Source organism: Arvicola amphibius, chromosome 3, assembly GCF_903992535.2.
Source record: "Arvicola amphibius chromosome 3, mArvAmp1.2, whole genome shotgun sequence".
Classification (NCBI taxonomy): Eukaryota; Metazoa; Chordata; class Mammalia; order Rodentia; family Cricetidae; genus Arvicola; species Arvicola amphibius.
In genome coordinates, this window is record NC_052049.1 from 15130675 (window position 1) to 15152955 (window position 22281).

At 35.2% G+C, this 22281-nt stretch overlaps 1 protein-coding gene across 2 annotated transcripts in view; it reads right to left on the reverse strand.

The window, feature by feature from the left end:
• Cdh12 (cadherin 12) overlaps positions 1 to 22281 on the reverse strand; it is a 240259-nt gene that overhangs the window by 25264 nt on the left and 192714 nt on the right. For both annotated transcript variants that reach the window (XM_038322062.1, XM_038322061.1), the window contains exon 6: positions 6921 to 7174. In XM_038322062.1, coding sequence (XP_038177990.1) covers positions 6921 to 7174 — 254 coding nt within the window. The remainder of the gene's footprint in view (positions 1 to 6920; positions 7175 to 22281) is intronic.

Below are 22281 nucleotides of genomic sequence, written 5' to 3' on the forward strand. Positions count from 1 at the left end.
CCAAACTAAATTTATTTTTTCTTCATAAGTTGATTTTGCTCATTGTGCAATAGAAAAATAATAACTTATACTAAAAATACATTTAAGAAACAGATGAATCATGTCTCCTTCCTTGGAATCTGGATATTTTTGTTCAAAAATATCCCTATCCTTACAGAAGCCATCATTTGATATCATAAAAAACAGTCTAGTCCCTCTTTAAACTAAGGCCAGGGAATGTTTAAGGAAATCTTGGCAATTTGCTCCTTCATAACCAATAAATTTTTAGACATTTTGAAGTCATTTTATATTGATGGCATTTATCACCAATATTATTAAATCCTTTGGCATTTAACTGATGTAAGGCCTTGTCTGGGATGCACATTTTTGTTCAGACTCAAACTGGTACATCCCTGGAACACCATCTGCCCATACTATCAGCAAACTTGAGGGAGCCTTTGTAACACACTCTGTATGCAGGGCTAGTCAGGGGAATGCACAAGATGCTGGCCCACCCACACAAACTCATGCTCCAAGCTAAAACTGTCATAGCACAGTTTGCCCACAAATCCCAAGAAGATTCCACTGATTTGTTTTGTTTACATAAGTTTTTGCTTTGCCACTGAATTGGAATCACCCCTGTTCCTCCAACTCAGAATCAACACTGAGTATCTGAAGACCAATCATCCTCCCAATTCCTCATATCTGATATGAACTTAATCATACTTGAGTAATAACAAAACAGAGCAAACTTACACTCCAGCAGCCAGGAATCCACATCAAACACATGAATGTTTCCATACTGTGGGCTTTATGTTACATAAACCTAGCAACATTTCCTCTTGTCAAACCTCATTTTCTTAGAAAAAAATGTTTTTAATGTGTTTTTCAGGGATTTATTTTAGTAAAGGAATACCTCTGTTCTCTAGTGTCCATAAACACAGCTAATAGAAACTAAATGCCTTCAGCACCATTTGCAAGTAGACTACATGCAAAAATCGACTCAGAACAATAATTCTCTTAAGGGTCTTAAATACTAAGAATAGCATAGCAGCAGCAAGTCAAATAGAACAAACTACTACCCCAGAGATTAGCAAATTCAGCCACTGCTGCAGTTTCTATATTACGACTTGTCATAACGGTTTACTTTTCCTTGAGTGCCACTGAGGTACTTCCTCCTAACTTCTACCTTCCTGACCTCATCGTGAGCATCAGTTTATCCATAGTATTTCTGTCTCGTCATTAACATTTTTGGATAGTGTCTGTGAGTTTATTTCCTGCATATTTTTAAATGACTTAAGAATACATAATGTATGTTTCAGTGGATTCAGTTTAGGCTTTTGTTAAATGAGAGTGGTTAGCTTTATTTATAATTAATGAAATAATCCAGGAATAATAGTTTCTGTCACAGAAACCAAGATATATGTTTCTTAGTATAAACATTAAAAATTCATCCTCATAAACTCTACTTTCCTGGATTATAGTCTAAGAAGTTTTTCATATACTATGATTATTAATTAGAAGATGGAATACCTTTTGCCTGTTTCCTTAAAATACTGATTATTTCAATAAATATTAGAATAAAAACACAGTCACAAGACAAATTAAAATGTTATTAAAATATAGAATACTTTTGAGGCTTATATATTATTTCTTTTATTTGGTACTTATAATGAAAAAATTAATATATGTATCTAAGATGCATCAAAATATTCATAAGGCTTCACCAATACACATAGGACTAAAGGAAAGTCAGTAATGCTGAGAGCAGGAGAAACAGTCTTCCATAGGTAAGAGCCCAATTAGTTATTCAACACCAAATAGTCAGTCCTGAAAATATACAAAGGAATGACATTATATGAACTGAAGAGGTTGTATTCATGTATTTAAGAATATGTATGTATATACATGTATGCATGTAAAAACAATAGAAAATATGAGGCAATGGATTTGAAAGAGTATATGGGAGGGTTTGGAGCAAGGAAAGAGGGTAGTGAAGTGCTGTAGCTATGTATAATCTCAAAAATAAATAAAAAATTAAATGTGCATGAGAGCTGGGTTACAGTGGTGAGTGCCTTTATTTCTGACAGCAGCACAAGGAGGCAGAGGCAGGAGATCTCTGTGAACTCAGTGCCAGCCTAATCTATATAACTTCCAGGAAACCCAGTAATATGGGGAAAGAGACTCTTGAAAGAAAGGAAGGAAGGAATAGAAAGATGAAAGAGGGAATATATATGTATATATGTATATATCTTCTTTATTCTTTTATATATGTATATGTATATCAACATAAATATATATAAACAAATAGTTTTTTATATAAAAACTATCTATGTAAATTATAATTGTGGTTTTTCTGGGAGTAATTCCTAAGCTAATTAATAGGTATAAACTTATTTACATAAATACAAGAGCTGAAATACAGAAATGTTTATAGTTTCCTATATGCTTTTCTATTTTTGTGATAACTCTCATAGCTGGAGAGAAGGTTTATTGGCTAGGTGCATTTGTCACCGTGTAGAGGACAATGGGTCAGTTCTGAACAGCTACATGGTAGCTCACAGGTATTCATAATTTCAGATCAGAGTCAGCCATTTTCTTCTGGCCCTCACAGGTGTCAGTCACACACATGGCAAGCATACATGCAGAAAAAAAAACATTCAAAGACTTCAAACGGTATGTAAGTCTAAAAAACAAAACAAAAGAGTTATTTTACTAGCCAGATAAATTAACACAAATCATGACATTTATTTAAGGAAATGTCTTCACTCCTTATGATGTGTTAGACTGTATTTGAGATGTATGGATTGCATCAGAAGGAATGTATAAACACAATTCCTCTTGTGGAGTTATATACTGATTAAAAAAACACCATAATAAGTCACATGTTCAGTTCTTATCCTCAAAAATCTCACACAAGCATGTGAAAAACTCTGAATAATTTTCTAATGTTTGTCTTTCCCTTTGGATAAGTCAATTATCCATTATATAAGCAGTTTTAGGGAGGTGGTAAGGAAGGCCTCTTCTTCTGTTCCAGAATTCTGTCATTTTGCAGTGCTTAGATTTCTGCAATTGTGATAAATATCAAGTTTATTAGTATTATGCTCAAAATTAGCAGATATCCAATGTCTATGTGACTCATGAGATATCTTTTGCTTAAGATGTCAGAATAACAAGCAGAGCCTCAAAAAAATAGATACCCTGTGGGAAAACAGACTATAGTATAGTTTGTATTTAAAATTGTTCCCGTAAGGCCTGGATAGCCAATGCTTATTTGCTACCTGACGGGATAGTGAGAGATGAATGTATCACAAAAATTAAAGATTCATCATTTGAATTATTCCCTTGTGAATTCATAGATGTATGGAGTACTAGGAGTTAGGGAAGTGCTAAATAATACAGACCATAGGTGTATGACACTGATTGGTGTTCATTTTCAAAAGCCCTTTCTAGTTATTTTTCTGAAATCAGATGCCATGGGTTGAGCAGCTTTTTTTTTTTTTTCGAGACAGGGTTTCTCTGCAGCTTTAGAGCCTGTCCTGGAACTAGCTCTTGTAGACCAGGCTGGCCTCGAACTCACAGAGATCCGCCTGCCTCTGCCTCCCGAGGGGTTGAGCAGCTTTGTCTCACTAGAGAGTCATCATCAGAAGACGCCAAAGTAAGTGGCAACTGACTGAACCCACTCATCCTGATCTGAAAATCCCCATTCTCCCTCAGAATATCAGCAATATAACATACCAAATGACAAAGGCCAAGTGAAGGTAGGAAGAAATGAGCACGGCTGTACTGGTGGTGAATTTGGGAACAAAGTCCACCTGTGTCCTATATGATGAATATGAAAACAAAGTAAACCTTTCTGTGGAGGTAGACCAGTTCTTGATAAAGAAATTCCATTTTTGGTTTTTGATGTGACCAGTATAATAAGGGTGATTATGGGGACGGTAACACTTATAAAAATACCCTAAGAGGAAAATTATGATCAAATGCTGCAAAAGATGGGAAAATAAAACACATAAACAGAAAAGTGAATAATATGATATAATTTTCAATTTTATAGATTTAAGAACATATTTTTTCTATTATTAATAAATGAGCCAGCACATTTTTACAACAAAAAGATGACTCGGGGCCCATGTTTACTCAACTGACATGATTCAAGTTTCTTGTTTACTCCAAGGGACTAACGTTTCATGCCATTCAATAAGTCTGTCTTTTGACAACTCCTCACAGGGATCAACTAGCCCCATCTGTGTCTGTCCCTTTGGGGACATAAGTGCTTTTCTTGAGAAGTAAAGTGAGGATATTACTTTAATTAACTTACAGTCAGACTATCAGATGATGTCATCTGTGTCAAAACCTAAAGAAAGAGTGGCTGCAAGATATTCTTTATAAAATATGACTTTCTATTGTTTCCCTCATGAAGCCATGTTTCTGCCTTTCACGATTTGGAAGTCTGTCCTATTACCTAACGATGTAGTTCACTTGCAGACTTCCCACATTTATTAGTTCTGAATTATAGCTGAAAATATATTCTTTTTACTCTGTGCAGCATATCATCATGTCTTGATGTCACTGTTTTTTTTTTTTTTTGTTTTTTTTTTTTTTTTTTTTTTTTTTCGAGACAGGGTTTCCCTGTAGTTTCTAGAGCCTGTCCTGGAACTAGCTCTTGTAGACCAGGCTGGCCTTGAACTCAGAGATCCGCCTGCCTCTGCCTCCCGAGTGCTGGGATTAAAGGCGTGCGCCACCACCGCCCGGCTTTGTCACTGTTTTTTAACACAATATCCGAGCAACTTTTATTAAACAGCTCTGTGTGTAGTCTAGATATCCAGGGCCATGATGAACATAAATGTTCTTTTGCTGAACTGTCCATTGTTTCTACCAATATTTAGACTGCTGAGAGTTAGATATACATTTTCACATTTGTTATAAACATTTAACATCTCTGAAACATCATGTTGTAGAATATTACTTTAACTAGGCAAAGGTGTGTTACGTTAGTTTATGCTGTGAACTATTTCTCATTCTGTGTAGAAGTGTGTTACATTTATTTATGTTGCATTTGATTCAATTTATAAAAGTGTATTACTTTTGTTTATGCTGCATTTGTTGAATTATGGAAAGATGTGTTGTTTCCCCTTGCCCATCTAAGGTATATAATTGGTCTATTAAAACGATGAACAGCAAATAGTTAGGCAGAAGAGGGATAGGATGGAGAGAATAACTAGGAGGAGAGAAGAAGGATGAGAGAATGAGAGAAAAAGAGAGGGACATGCTCAGGACGCGAATTCAGGAAGCTACCAGGCAGCCCCAAACTGGAGGAAGTGGAGTGACACATACAAAAAGAAAGAAAAGTAAAAGAAATGTAAATAAAGAAAAACAGGATAATTCAAATTATAAAAGCTAGAAAGAGATAAGAGCTAAGCTAAGGCTAAACATTCAAAAACTAATAACTCTCCATGTCATGATTGGAAGCTAGTTGGTGGTTCAAAAGAAAGCCTGTTACGATAACCATTTATGTTCTACAAAAAGTAACATACATCTCTTCATCTGATGTTTCTTATTGCCAATAAAAATCAGCAAGAATGAGAAGGGCTTCAGAAACATAACTGATAAATGACAGCACACCAATACATAACAGCTTTGTAAATCTCTCACCAATCATTGTATGTCTGTGTATAGTTTTTAAACGTTTGGTAATAATAACAAGTATAAAAATAGCTAGTTTCCAATGAAGAACCTGTATAGCATTACACTGAGATATTGAGTTCCCAGTAATTGTTTGTCTCCCCTTACATTAGTCAGTTGTACTTCTTTAGAGTTCCCACTTGAATAAAATTTGTTTTGCAGAATATTCCTAGGCACTGTGTGAAGATGTGTCACTGTAGTGGGTTTAATAAAGAGCTGAATGGCCAATAACTAGGAAGGCAGACAGTCGGCAGGACTTCTTGGGATAGAGAAATTGCACGGAAGGAGAAAACCAGGGTTAACATCCAAAGACAGAGGAAGAAGGACATGAAAAAGGAGAGATAAAACCTTACATAAATTCGTAAGAGCTAATTAGAAAAAAATCTAAGTTAAGACTGAGTTTTCATAATTAACATTAAGTATCTTTGTTATTATTTGGGGGCTTGTGGTCCAAAAATCTGGTATAAGATGAAAAGATTGAGTATATTGTTCCAATATCCAAGTCCATATATATATATATATATAGCATCCCTTTATAGATTTGCAAGTTGTGTGGACTTTCTCCAGTTATGATTTGGAATTATGAAGGTAACATTGCTACTTTCTTCCATGTTTTATATATGGAATAGGAATATGTGGTCCAACTTTAACATGACACATACTTTCAAATCTCATAACTTATTTATTTTCAAAGTCTCACTATTAGATAAGAAATTGCAGAGAATGATTCCAGCCAAGAATCTCTCCTATGTCTTGTTTAGCTGCTATTTATAGGATACATTAGACGTGAGACTCTTGTATTGATGATGGAATAATTTAAGAATTTTGAGAATGTTTAATTGGAATAACTATATTGATTTGATTTGTGAGAAGATAAGAAAGTTGGTGATGCGGATTATAATGTTAAGGGTAGGAGATTTGTGTTGCCTTTTCTAAAAGAATCATGTATTTAAATTCTCCCATCACTAATCTTGAGAATCATTTAAAGTTGTGTCGCTCAGTCCCTTTTATAGATGATGTTTGAGTGTTATGTCCAGCATGACACCAGTGTAAACAGGATTGTAAGGATTTTTACTGGTTGTTTCTGCTGAATTTTATAGCAATACTTCCATCTTTACACTAATAAGCATTCATTAAATTTTGTGGCACATGCTCTGCTATTTCTTGGCCTTACCTTTAGTAATTGAGTTCGTTTTCTCCTGCTGACATAGTTAAGTTTTGCTTGTCTAATACCCATTAAAAACTGTTCTTCTTACCTAACAGCACTACTGCCCACATCTAGGTCTTGGGCTGTGACAGCCCCGATGATGGTCCCCACAGGAGTGTCTTCATAAACCTCCATGGTGTAAAGGGGCTTGCTGAACACCGGAGGCTCATCCACATCCAGCACGCTAATTTTGACTGTAGCAGTGTCTTTAAAGGGGCCAGCAGAGTGAAAGCGGTGGTCAAGGTGAAGGTTGGAGGCCTCTACTTTGAATGTATACGCCTTCTTCGTTTCAAAATCCAAAGGCTGTAAGAAGGACAAAATGAGGATTCATGTTTACATAGATCGGGGCAGAATTGGTGAATACTGTTTCTAAGCAATCTGTCAGCTGCTCCCAATTACCTTTTCAGCTTCCCTTCCTGAGAAACACAGGGCAGAGGAAACACAAGGTAAATATTTAAGAACACTAAAGAGCAATAGCATGTAGAAGTAACCTATAATGTTGATTATGTAAATTTACAGAACTGACAATGTCTACATGTGCACATCAAAGTAGACAGGACAACTCATGTTTCTCCTAAGCAATGTGCAAATATTAACAGAAATGCTAGTTTGCTTTTATCCAACACTGACATCTACTGGACAAAAGTAAACATAGAAAAAATAGAGCAACAATGCAATTGGATTGTCTGATTATGTAGATTCCAGGTGCATGGAGAATGCTAGACACTTGCTTTCCTTTTATTTTTCCACTGGTACCATTTTCTGTTAAAAGTCTTAAATGCATACATATTTTATTTAGAAAGAAACTATAAACATTTAAAGTAAGTACAATGGTAATTAACATTGCTTACATCCCAGGATTATATATGTAAAACCAATATGTACTGTACTGCATTGTCAGAACACATCACCAAGAATCATGACCTTGAGCACATTGTTAAATTATAGATGAACTTGAAAGTAACCAAAGAAGTCAGTTGTGCATATGTACGGATACAGTTTAGATGGTTCCCACTTGCAAATAGCAGTTCTTTCATCTCCATATGACTAAAATCATTGATGTCTAGGAACACTGTGGCACTTAGACACATTTTGGGAAGAGTGGCTGTAGACAAGGAATCTCATGTCACTTAGGCTGGTTCTGAATTAACAATCATGCAGTCTCAGTTTTCCTAGTGCTGTAATGACAGGTGAGTCTTATCACACTCAGCTTGATGTCGCATGGGCCGCATAACATAGTCCCAAAAGAAAGCCAGTTGCCTGGAGAAAGTAACAAATATTGCTCATGTTGAAGAAAGAAGAAACTGCTACAAACATGAGAATGTTCATCTTGGAAATGTTAGCACAAGTCAAGGGAGAAACATGTTTTTGAAGGCTCTTCATGAAGAACAGAAAGGGGTTAGAGAAACAGTTTGAATTCTTAATATTGTAATTTACTTTATAAAAAGGAATTTTCACACCTTCCTTTTAAGGGGGTACACACTGGTGGTACATTATGTTTCTTTTATTTCAACATATTCTAGAACAAAGCCATAGTGTATGAGTAATACATTTAAAGAAGTAAGATTTTCACCATGTGCCATTTGAAAGTTCTGAAAGAGAATTATATATAAGATGGGAGGGATATATGTTAATTTGGATTAAAAGTTAGTTTTGTAAATGCTCAAAATTCTTGATACATTAAGCAATATAATGTTGAAAATAACAATTGTTAATGTCAGTCTCACAAACTCTTATTTTTATTAGCTTAGCTGTGTGTTTTTCCAGAAAGCAGGCAATATCTCCATCACTCATGCTTGCTCCATTTCTGCTCTCAGAGTCAGCATTGTCCCACAGGCAAGAAGGAAGTACCTTATATACCATACTAATGGCACAGCTTAAGTTTTAAGAAGTGATTAGCATTTTAAAAAGTCCTCCTGGACAGTAAAGAATTACAGATATGCAATAAAGACAAATCCAGATTAGTCACAGTGTCAGATAAATGTATGCAGACTTGGAAGAGAGAAGAAAAAGAATATGGAGAGTCATAGTAAAGTTAATGATTTTAAAAAAAGAATAAAATCTTTAGTGAGACAGTATAGACAGTCAGATTAAAAGGAGTAAAGAAAAACAAGCCACCTAAAGATGGACTATACACAAAGAGTCTGGATTATGTATATTATTGTGTTACCTTCGAATTTTTTGAGTGTGAATGAGCTATGTACATTGTATGAGCTGCTAAGCTAAACCAGCATGTATATTATAAATGTATCAGTCTTCCAAATTTGGGTCTAAAGATATGTTGCTTTGGAAAAGAGGTTCTTTTTTGTTTCCACAGAAGAGGAGAACCTATGGATTGCTTCCAGACCAATATGGTTTGATGGAACAAGACCCCATGAAAGGTTGCTGCAAAAACCACCACAAAAAATACTTTGGCCAACAAACAGCAGGAAGCAGTTTGGTGAGAATTAACGTTGCCCAATACAAAAATATTGTGTATAAATGTTTGTTTACATTTAAAGGGGGATTTGCTATAAAGATGGATACTTTGCATTTGTATGCATCTTGGTTTATTGATACACATTTTAGGTCAATCTTATTTATATGTCTATGTCTGCTCTTGATAAAGGTATTGTGTTTATGCATATATAATTTAGAAATATAGGTTAATAGATAATCATCTATAAGAGTTAAACTTGTAGTCATGTTAGATTTTCTAGATGTATAGAGATATATTTCAGTTAGATAGGCATTCTTCAAATCATTCAGAGACCTTTAGAATATGGCATTTAAAATATTTAAGAACATAAGACTTTTAATGACAGTGAGACACATATGCTCCTGGCAGCAATAATTACTTCAAGAGGAAGATGGGTATCAAAGAGGCTCCTTATGGTGTTGGTTAGCCATTTGGTCAAGATGGTTGATATGCTATTAAATTCAAAGGCCATTCCCACACTCAGTTTTGGATCACACAATACAGATGCTAGCCATCGTTGGGGACAGAGGAATAATGATGATGACGATGATGGTGCATTCTGTGTGCTGGGGATACTGAGTTTTAAATTCATCAAAAAGCCAATAATGAAATCCATCAAATTCTACATAATATTATGTAGAAGCAGGAACTTTAGAATCATGTGGAGAATAACTCACCTAAAGGTTCACACTTTTTACAATCATTGAAGTTGAGAAAAAATTATCTGATTGTAATACTCTCCATAGTATTGACATAACAAAAATGTAAAAGAAGAAAGTCGCTATATAATATAACTTCCACAATTCTTATTTATTTATTTATTTATTTATTTATTTATTTATTTATTTATTTATTTATTGTCATTTTGAGACAGGATTTCTCTATGTTGCCCTGGCTGTCCTGCAACTCATTTTCTATCCCAAACTGTCCTGAAGGTAAAGATCTGCGTGCCTCTGCCTCCAGAGTGCTTGGATTAAAGGTGTGCCTCACTACCAGCCTAATTCTTCTTTTTTACTTAGGGAGATATTAAAACTAGATATTCCATTTCAGTAAAATTGTTGGCGCTTATCTCATAGCTCCTTACAATGTGATTTTCCCCCTGAAAAACTGACTATAAGTGACATATTTCCAGCTAAGGGGAACGGACATTGTCACATGCAATCTGTTTTCCCAATCACTTTCTCAACCATCTAGAAACTGTCTTAAGATCTGATGGGCTGTGAGTAGTGTCAGAAGGTTTGCATTTGCTTTGTATTTATTGTGCAAAAATGAAATACACTCAGCTTCACAAAATTCAATTTCATCACGAATAGTTCATTTTCTAAAATTCTAAATGAACCTTGATTATTTGTACTTGTTTTAAATGCTGGCACTTTATGGGGATCATTAGCCAATTAAGTTCATTACCCCTAAATTAAGATGGTAATAGGAAGAATGAGTGGTTACATGCAATCAAAGGGCTGACTGCTGATTCTCTCTGCTCTTACTGAAATGCTGCATTTTGTGAAGAGAGGTTGTTTAAGTGTCAGGGCCTTGAAGAAGGAACCATGGCTGATATATAACTGTGGTGTTTCTCTTAAAATTTTTCTCTCCAGATCTCAGTATGTAAATTTTCAGTTGCATAACAGACCCATACATATAAATAAGCTATTATCTATCTATCTGTCTGTCTGTCTGTCTCTCTGTCTCTTTCTCTCTTAACCTTAACTAAAGTTTTGCCTACTGTTTTAAATCAGGAATTCTGAAAAGGAATAGTCTAGCCTATCTTCAAAATAATGACTATTAGAAAAGAGAAAGGGTTTCAGAAGTTCACTGTCTTCTCTTTGCTTGAAATTGACATATGAGTAGAGAGCCAAGTTCATTCAGACTGGTGAAGTTTGGAAGCAGTAAAATAATAAATGAATTTCAGGCTTATCTCGAATGTATTTTCATATATGTACAAGTATAAGCATTTCAATTTGTAGGAGAAAGCAGGGAGAAAAGTGAAGAGAATGTGGCACTTGTACTTGCATCTTTGTTGTAGGGAGAGACCACTTGTTTCCCTACTTCCTGGCAGCTTAGACCCAAAAGTAATCTTGCAGAAACTGTATTCATTAAATCACTGCTTGGCCCATTAGCTCTAGCTTCTTATTGGCTAACTCTTACATATTAATTTAACCAGTTTCTACTAATCTGTATATCACCATGAGTTTGTGCTCTACCAGCAAAGTTTCAGCATGTCTGACTTTAGTGGTGGCTCTATGGTTTCTCTCTCCACCTTCCTTCTCCCAGCATTCAATTCAGTTGTCCACACCTAACTAAGCTCTTCCCTATCAACAGGCCAAGGCAGTTTCTTTATTCATTAACCAATAAAAACAACACATAGACAGAAGGACCTCCTATACCATTTCTGCTTTTCTGTTTAAACAAAAAGGAAGGCTTTAAATTTAACATAATAAATATACATATAACAAAAGAGTTAACAAGCAAGAATTACAGTTACAATATTTATATCTACTTTATCTTTTATCATAATTAAGGAAAACTATAACTATAAATTTATTCACTCCATCAAGGACTCCAGAGGATATGATATTACCTAAGTAAACAAGAAATACAGTGTAAGCAACTTCTAAAACTCTAAAAATGACAGATACATCTCACTGCCTAGACAATCACACAAAGTTCTTTTGTACCATTGGGGTATCCATCTTCAGGCTACAGGCCCAAAGTATTCAGCAGACATTTCCATGAAGTAGGAAATTTCAATGACAGTTCAGTCACTTTCTTCTGTATCCTGCACAATGTCTTGCAGACTATTTCATGAAACAGAAAACCTGAAGGATCATCTCACCTTTAAGCAAGTTCAGCAGTTACTTCTCTGTGGGCCCTGCATATCCAGTCAAGCATTCCAAACTATTAAGGGTTAAAGAAAAAGCATACAGGTATAAGGAAGGTACCTAATCATTTGAAATTTGATTGATACTCCAACCTAATTTGTTGATGTTTTCAAAGCAAGTGAAGAAAACAGCATGAGGCTACCTTCTCAGAGGTTACTCATGAGGATAGCGGTATTCACATAGTCAGTGATAGAAACTACAGAAATTAAGGATAATTACAGACAAAAACTAGTTCAAAAATAAATATCAGCAACTAAACCACAGTCTAATAAAGTCTGCTGGCAATTGTATGCATGGAAATTGTCCCTAAGGTTCATATATCCTGGCAGCAATTCATTTTTCCTGTTGAGTAGTACTAAATAAAGGACACAGTCACTAATATGCTGACCAACAGCAATTATCATTTGTCCATCTATACATCCTCTTTCCTTTTGCTCCATATTTCGTGATGAACATGCATCATTTTTCATCAACACAATAAGGCAATCAATCACTCTCACAAAAATGCAACCTGCATTAAGAAGAGTCTGCCCTGCACAGTTGAACAAGTCTTAATAGTCATTGGAATGGTACGTTTTCAAGGAACTCATGATCAGAATGTGTCGTTTATCTGAAAAGGAACAGGTCTCTTGTAGACAAAGAATTTGAAACAGATTTTTCACAGACTAAGGCAGGACAGAAACACATTGGGAACATAATTTTGTAAAGTGAGCTTACTATTTTGCCTGGAAAATAAAGATAAAACAATCAAAAAGACGTTGGTTTTGGAAGGAATCACAGTTTCAGAGACTTAGTTTTAAGCTCAGTAATCTCAATTTTTTGTTCGAAACTAGGCATAAGTGACTGGGCATATTTTATAATCAGAGTGCAAGGGTCCAAATCAATATTTCAATAAAATGTAATCAAGCACTCAATAATCCAAAGATGTCTCTGTATCAGATAAGAATGTGTCTGTAAGGGAGAAAGAGACAGAAATTTGGATATTTGAAGTATAATTTCTCCTTTTAACAAAATTTACATGTTTTTCAGAATAATATACATATTTGTATATATATATAATAAAAACAAAATGTTCAAGCAGAATATTTTCTAAATAAATTATGTAATTTAAGAAATGAAGAGGAGAGAGAGAGGGCCTCAAAGAACGTGTAGTGTATAATTCCGTTTCCGTGACATTCAAGCCAGTCAGAACTAATCGAAGGTGACAGAAGTCAGGACTGTGGTTAGCTCTACGTTCGAGGCCTTGGCTGAGAATGTGAGGGAGCTTTCTGGGGTGTGGAAATGTTCTGAATCTTAACTGAGGAGCAAAGACAGGTGTACTCACGTGAAAGTTGAGATGGCTCATGGTATTAGGGGAGTTAACTGCACCTGCATCGTATGCCAGTAAGTAATCAACTTGGGGGCGTGTCACTATGGCTTGATGTAAGAGTACTTGCTTAGCATGTATAAATGTCCCTAATAGAGTGGTTCTCAACCTTCTGAAAAAAAAAAAAAAAAAAAAAAAAAAAAAAAAAAAAAAAGAAATAGTTTCCTTGCAGCTTGTTCCAAAAATCTTAAAACAAAACTATTAGATATTCATTCATTTTTTATGCAAATATTTTTACTAGATTCCACATATATTACAAATCTGCCACATATTGGCAGTTTTAATAAATTAACTTAAAATTAAATGGCACTACTCCAATGACTGCAACTAATGACAATAATATTAAAATCCATCCAGTAGTTGATACAACTCAAACCAAGTCAAATACAGAACTGTGAGAACCTCCAGTACTTCTGTGTACAGATTCAGCAAATATTTTCCTAAAAATAACAAAATATTTAATCAAATACTGTATGTGTTGAGGTTAAACACAGACACACACTTGTATCATTAAATACAGTATAAATAATTTCCTAACACAGACTTTTTCATATGATAGAACATCTATGCTTTTTAAACTTATGATTTTTAGCAAGCTGCATCTGTCTGAAAGGGTTATCTTTCTTCTTTGAACTACATGTTTTCCATTTGTGTAATTAACTTTATTTTTTAATATTTACAAAATATAGCTAACTTTGCATTTTATGTGATTAAAAATAAAAAAATCAATATACCAAATGAGAACAGTAAACCAAGCTAAAGTACTCCTTTAACCAATGAAAATTTAAAACCTTCTATGCATTGGAGTGATATTTTTGGCTTATGCAGCAAAACTACAAATGTGGTGAACTACTTTTGGGGACATAAAACATAATGAAAACTAATATTTTAAAAGCATGTACCATATGCATCATAGGAGATTATAATCAAATGTTTGCATTTTGGTAAGAAAGAAAGAGGTAGGGAAAAGATTAACGAAGACCTTCTTCCTGCAGGGCTTTCTTTGCAGAAAGAATGAAGTACAGCACTGCAATCAGTCTGGCAAGAATGAAGTACAGCACTGCAATCAGTCTGGCAAGAATGAAGTACAGCACTGCAATCAGTCTGGCAAGAACGAAGTACAGCACTGCAATCAGTCTGGAAAGAATGAAGTACAGCACTGCAATCAGTCTGGCAAGAATGAAGTACAGCACTGCAATCAGCCTGGCAAGAATGAAGTACAGCACTGCAATCAGCCTGGCAAGAATGAAGTACAGCACTGCAATCAGTCTGGCAAGAACGAAGTACAGCACTGCAATCAGTCTGGCGTCCTGTAATCTTACTTATCTGTGTCTGCTGAAAATGCCCTAAATGGCAGCAGAGACTGTGCAGCCTCTTCTGTACCTTGCTGGGGTTGAATGTCATAGAAGGACTCACAGAGGACATTCAGATGGAGCTTCCTACACTCACTCTCAGAGCAAAGGATAGAAAAGAAAACTAAGTGGGAAGGCAGGGAGAGAAGCCAATGCAAAGGTAGAAATGAGGAACCAAGTAAACTTAGTTCAAAATATAGGCTGGATAGTGGAGTTCTAACCCTGATTTGGAAAAAAAAAAAAGCTGGCAAAAGCAGGTCCAGTGACTTAGAAAGCAGGTTGTTTAGATTCATAGTTTAGGAAGTGTGAAAGAGAAAATAGGAGAAGGAGAATATCTTTTGTATTTATAACTACATTTTATGTGAGGCTTCATATATGCATGTATATCCGTGTGGGGATGTGTGTGCATGCATTTATACATTATTATGAATGACTTTTTAATTTATATGGGGTCCATAGGACATGTCTTCCATTATTGCTTTTCATCTTATGTTTTGAGGTAGGTTCTATCCCTAAAACGGGAACTCATCAGTTTACTTAGACTCTACTGGCCTTTGAACACAATGTAACAGCCTCCAAAGCATTAGGATTGTAGTCTCATTTCCAAGCTGAATATGGATCTGAACCAAGTCCTTGTGCTTAAATAAAATATCCTTTATCTACTTGCAATAATGTCATATCTCTAACTCCAAACATAAAAATTTCTGTAGAGAGCAGATATGGAATATATTACTATATCGTTTGAATAGTAATTCAAACTTTAAGAGTTTAAAATATAAGAGATAGCACAGAAATCTACATTGAGGATTGCAAATTTTCAAGAATTTAGAGTTGAGAATGTTTAGAATCTAGAAAACTGAATTAAGGTTTTTATAATATGTATGTGTGATACATACAATCATAGTGACAGAAGAATATATATAGCACACGCTGATTGCCACATGCATGCTGTGCCTGTGGAGGTTAGAATAGTGTTTTGCATCTTGCATCACCTGGTATTAGAGGTACTGACAAGTGTGAACTGCCGGGGGGGGGGGGGGGGGGGCTAGGCCCCTTGGCAGAGCCGAGAGCACTCTTAGCACATAGCCATTCCTCCAGTGCCAGTGAAAGTGGTTTTTAAAGGCAAACTCAGATACTTTTAAAAAGAAAAGCCTAATATAAATAGACACAAAGATTACAATAACTTTTCATTAGAATTAGACATAGCAAAGTAGATAAAAATGTGATTAGAGAAATAGCAGATGCATGTACAAATTTTGACATGTTCCAGAGTTTTTCTCCAAACCAACCACATGGTGGTGCTAAACTACCGAATTACCTGACAAGGAATCTAAACTCTTCAATATTGCTGAAAGGAAGATGAATTTGGAAAGTTACCGGTTAGTCAGCAAATAATACATTTTAGAAAGTTTCCAACAGAACTCATTAACACATTCCCCTTGTTTGCATAAATAGTAAATAATGAATTTAATAACCTATGCTGGAAATCATTCTGTTTTGAATTTAATGTCTTCTATAATTTATATAAATGTTAAATAAAACTTAAGCCAGCTAGCATAACAACTTTAAGATTTTTTGAATTTGTAAAGTTGCCTAAATTATAATAAAGAATAACATCTTGATTCCTTACTTAACAAAGTTATATTATCACTTGTTGGTTGATAAAAAGTATTTTATTGAAATAGTACAGAATTACTGGTGAAATTGTGTATGTTACTAAATCAGACTTTCTGTAACATAAATGTTCATTCTACTATTATAATTACACAGACAAGAGATAAACCAACAAAAAATATTTCCTTGAATAAGTTTGTAGTTTCTGTTTTGAAAAGCTTTTAACTAAATTAAGTTTTTATTTGTATAGATATTAAAGAAATACAAAACTTATTCTCACTTATTAATTATTAATTTAAAAATATAATTCACGTCGCTTTTAAACTATCATATTTTCTTACTCAATGTTACGCACCTCTCACTTTTTACACGAGAACAAATTTGATGACAGTTTTCTTCTTGTTTTGCTAGCATTCCTATAGCTACAGTTCTCAACAATGTTTAGGATGATTTTGATATTTTATTCTTAGCTCAGTACACGATGATATGAGGTGAGTCAGTGTCCTTAATTTTTTCAATATCTTGTGCCTTGAAGAAGTTTGTAAAGTGTCATGGTGTTACTCTGAATTTAAAGTGACGGAGAAATGACATTCTGTCTGAATCTTCATAAAATGAATCAAAGTTGAGTTTGAAACTAAAATAAATAAGGATGTCTTCCTCCATTCTCCTCAGCTCATATAAACCTGAGCACTGTACTCATCTACCCACATCCCTGCTCCTCCGAGGACAAGAAGGAAATGAAAGTAGTAAATAGGAAGCAAGGGCCAGATAAAAGATAAAACACAATGGGAATGTTCACTTCACAGCACAGAACATTCTAAAGCTTAAAGCAGATGCTAAAAAAGAAAATAATTATAAAAGCAAAGAATCTCACACTTGATTTCTTAGTTGCATCTCCGAATCTTTTAATTGAAATCTAAAGTAGTTCTTTTAAAAACATTACATATTCATTTCTCAAATAGAGTTTTGACCTTCTAAATGGATTCGATGCATGTAAAACTGTGACTGATGAATTTCATTTTTTACTAAAACCCTTATATTGGGTTTCCATGTTGAGATTGCAAAAGGGGAAAACATTCTAACCAATTTTAGGACATAATGTAACCTGAAGTTTGTATAGACTTTTGTTTTCATCTTTAATTTCATCGAGGGGCTTCTAATAATAATTTCAAAGTGGCCTCCTACTAATATATTGATTAGATGTTTGAAAATTCGAAATACACATTTGCCAAAGATGATAGACAATGTCCTTAAAAAATTAATATGATTTGTTGTCGTTGCTGGGTTTTTGCTGTTTGTTTGTTTCTGTTTCTGTTTTTAAATGGGTAATTGATACTCCATTGTATCTATACTTTGGCTGAGGGACATTGGAAAAGGGCATCATGAAATTTTCAGAACTATTAATAAAAAGCATACCTGCGTGTAGCAACCCAGACCCAGAAACACAACCATGGTATATACTCACTTATCAGTGGATGTTAAGTATTAAGTGTAAAGGATAATTATACTACAGTCCACAGACCTTGAAAGTCTGAGAAAGGCTCAAGATAGGCTCAAGGGAGAACACATGGATCTGCCTGGGAAGGGGAAAGAGATTATGCAGGTAAACGGGGAGTGGGTGGGAATAGGAAGAGAGTAAAATCAGGGATGGGGTTAGAAGGAAGTAAAGAGAATATTAAAGAGGTTATTGGATATAGGGGAGTTAGGGAGAGATATGGAAACCTAGTACTACAATGAAAAACACCCTGAAACCTACAAGGATTACCGTAGAAGAGACCCCTAATAAGGGGGATATGGCACTTGAACTGGCCATCTTCTATGACCAAGCAAGGCTTCCAGCGGTGGGACTGGGACATCAATCCAGTTGCAAAATCATTGACCTACAATTTGTCACGCATACAAGATGTGCTGGCCTAATGGTCACTCAGATGCTGTAGGAGTGGCCAACTCAAGGCTGGTCTAACTGGAACTAGAGGCAGGACAGCCCAGAGTCCAAGGATAGAACCAAACACTACTGATCAAAAAATAAAAACTACAAAAGAGTCAATTAAATTATTCCTAATGATATTCTGCTGTACTCATAGACCAGAGACTAGCCCAACCCATCAGAGAGGCTTCATTCAGCCGTTAACAAGACCAGATGCAGGGATCCATAGCAAACATCAGGTGAAGCTTATAGGGCCCTACTGAAGATGGGGATGAAAGATTTTAGGATCCAGGGGGGTCAACGATACACAAGAACATAGAACACAGACAGAATCAAATAACCAGGGTTCATAGGAGTTCACAGAGACTGAGGCAACAATCACGGAGCATGCATTGGTCCCAGCTAGGTTCTCTGCATGTATGAGGAGATGTGTCAAGTCTTAATGCAACACAAAAAAAAAAGAAAGAAAGAAAGAAGAAAGAAAGAAGAAAGAAAGAAAGAAAGAAAGAAAGAAAGAAAGAAAGAAAGAAGAATGGATGTTGATCAAGTTAATTTTGGAAATTTCATAAGTTTTCAAGTGTATATTTTCATTATTTAAGAAGGCTTAGCAAAGGTTTTAATCAAGAAATGCATCTATGAGTGTGCAGGTATAGAAAAATCCCTTTCCATACAGTACAACATAATCAATGAGAGATGATACATAATCTTAAGCTTTCTTGGAACATCTGCTGCATTTTTTATTTTAGGTATACTCTTTAGAGTTACTCACATGAATGATAAAATTTTCCAGGGAGTCTGAGTACCTATAAAAGCACACTTTTCTCTTCAAAATGACAGCAGGATCATCATCAGTTCATACGTGTCATGTCTGCAAGCACCCTATTCCAAGCCTACACCACTTCAGTGGATCATGTCTGTGGTACCATCACTAGGCTATTTCTATCCTTTCTCCTCAGTTACAATTTTCATTAATGCAACCTGAGGGACTGGGCTATGGGCCTACGAAAATGATTTAGTCTAAACTCATGGCTGTTTATCATGATCAGTGTCAGAGTCGTATTCTGCTTATAGATTTTCCTCCTCCTCTTGGGTCTTCTCTCTTCCCAGCATCCTCTCCTCACTGCCCTGACATGACTCTTTCTCTTTCTCAGTATTCTTCATCAGAGATTTGGGGAAAACTACTGCTCAGGTTTTCTGGGAACATAAATTATACAAACATCAAGTGTTAAGCTTGTTTCCTTCAGCTGGAAGTCTTTCTTGACCAATTCTCTAAAAGACTCTTCCCTCTATGTGCTTATTGACCTTAATAGCAATGTATATACTTCCAGCTTTCGTTTACCACTATCAAGTCATCCCACGTCTCAAAACTGCTAGAGGCTGTACAAAATGTCTCTATTTCAACTTTATCTTTCAAGTCTTGAGTAAGTCTAGTATTCAGTAGCTGCTCCACAAATGTCTACTTAATTTTACTACGATATAGTAAAATTTATGGTAATAAATTAGATGTAAATAATGATTTTAATGTCAATACAATAAATAATGTTCTATTACAGAAACAAGAAACATAAAATAAAATGGATGAAAAACCAAATACTCTAGAAGAGAAGCAACCAATGGTCATTCACAGAAATGATGTCTATGAATCATAATAACCTATAAAGCACAATAACCCTAAAAGTTGCAGTAATGGCACATATAACTTGCATGTAATGAATAGCTTACTAAATTAAGTTAAGGCCCACTGATCACGAAGGAAGTCATGCCTGGTAACAGACAGTTAGCCAGCTACCCTTGGGTAATTAAGTCATGGATTTTGGAGGAAGGCTACAACTGCTTCTTTACTAATCCACCGTAATCCATAAACCCATAATACTTTATACCCACAGAAGTGATTAATTATCATGTCTCACTAAGGAAACAAATCTTTCTGACAGACAGAGAAAATAAAGAAAACCACAAATAATTAAAATGCAGAATTGTGGAGCCCTGTCCTAATGGATATACTTACTCTACAGCTTCTATAACTAAGGCTCAGGTAATACTGTTGGAAGATGGGGACACTAGTATGCAAAAACCATAGGAAAGGGAGTTTGATGTTTGCTGTGTGTTTGTGTCTCCTAGAAACATCACAAGCTATAATAATAAAGTCTTATCAATATGAGGAATTAAACACAGATTAGCAAGGGCAACCATAGATATGCTAAAACACATTTTTGGATGGGTGGTTTGGAAAAAGTCCACAGGGCTTCTTCCCAATACAAGGAACTATGGGAATCTGAGAAATGTTTCTGTGGAAGAACAAAACCACAGTAGTTATCCCTGAAAACATGTGAGGGAGTTTTTCACTCAACTAAAGCTTTTCAATTTAGCTATGTTGAATTACCAGTAATTTTCAGGAACTCCAGCCTCATAGCTAGAATTCCAGAATTTTGCATGAGTTTGGGTATCCGAACACAGGAAAATAAAAACTGAAATTTATGCCCTGGCAATGCTGAAGTGTGCATGGTCAACCCATATATAATGGCTCTGTTGAATTTGTCCATATTGGGCTTCATGGTCTACGTTGATAAGGTTGATAAGTAAGTTCCTCACTGAGCTGTTCCTCCAGCCTGTCAACACCCAGTCAACACAAAGCATTACAACCCAAACCCTCTGGACTAAAACTTTACTTCCACATCAGTTTCAGGCCTGGGTCACCTGCCTGACCTAAACACTTAAAAAAATATTATTTATTATGCATACAACATTCTCACTCCATGTATGCCAGAAGAGGGCACCAGATCTCGTTATAGATGACTGAATGCCACCATGTGGTTGCTGGGAATTGAACTCATGACCTCTGGAAGAAACAATCAGTGCTACTCTTAAATTCTGAACCATCTCTCCAGCCTCCCCTAAACACTTTTCAATTATGCATTTCTGAGTTACATGAGTTTCTCCACTGAGCAAAATATATGTGGATTTACATTATTTTTACTTGATAAATAACCTATATGAAAGCTGACCTTCTAAAGAAGATATTCTTTGCCATATTTTTGCCTTTTCACAAATTGTAATTTCGGAGCAACATGGGAATAATTGATAGATAAATAGAACTGAATCCAAAATCTGTTTAAAGTAATGACATTTTAGTAATATGTACAATATACATTTGTGTGTACAGGGTGTATATTGCACATTAAAAATAAGGGGAGTGCATGATATATGATTCACATTGAATGTCTTTTGTATACTAGATAAAATTAGGTATTTCCTTTTCTTTTTGGTTTGTAAATATTTGGAGTGTGTATGTGTGTGTGTGTGTGTGTTAAATAAATGTCTATATGCATATGTTCATGTTTTAGAGGTAAATATTGATGTTTCCTTTTGTTGTTATCTATCAAAATTTTTAAATAACTATTAATATTTTCAAAGAATTTAATGCAATGTTTTACTCACTCATGAACCCAAACCTTATTCATTAGTTAGATAGCTTGCCAGAGGCTAGAATGACCCACCCGTCTCTCACACAGGTGCTTAGGCAGTCCCATCCCTCTACTTTTACACTTGAAGCTCACACAGCACTATCTTAGCCAGAGGCTTGGTCCACTGCAACCCAGCTTGATGAAGTTAGTCATTCTGTCTCTGCCTCCCTACACTTTCTCCAGTTCTCTGGTACTTCCTTTCACAACTCCTGTTCTGTTTATCTTTCTTTAAAACATTTTACTTTTTACATAATAATTTAAAGATCCCCTCATCACTTTCTTACTAATTCCACTAAATAATTTTGTTACATTCGTCTTCATTCAGAACGTTAGAAAATGGGCAGAATGAA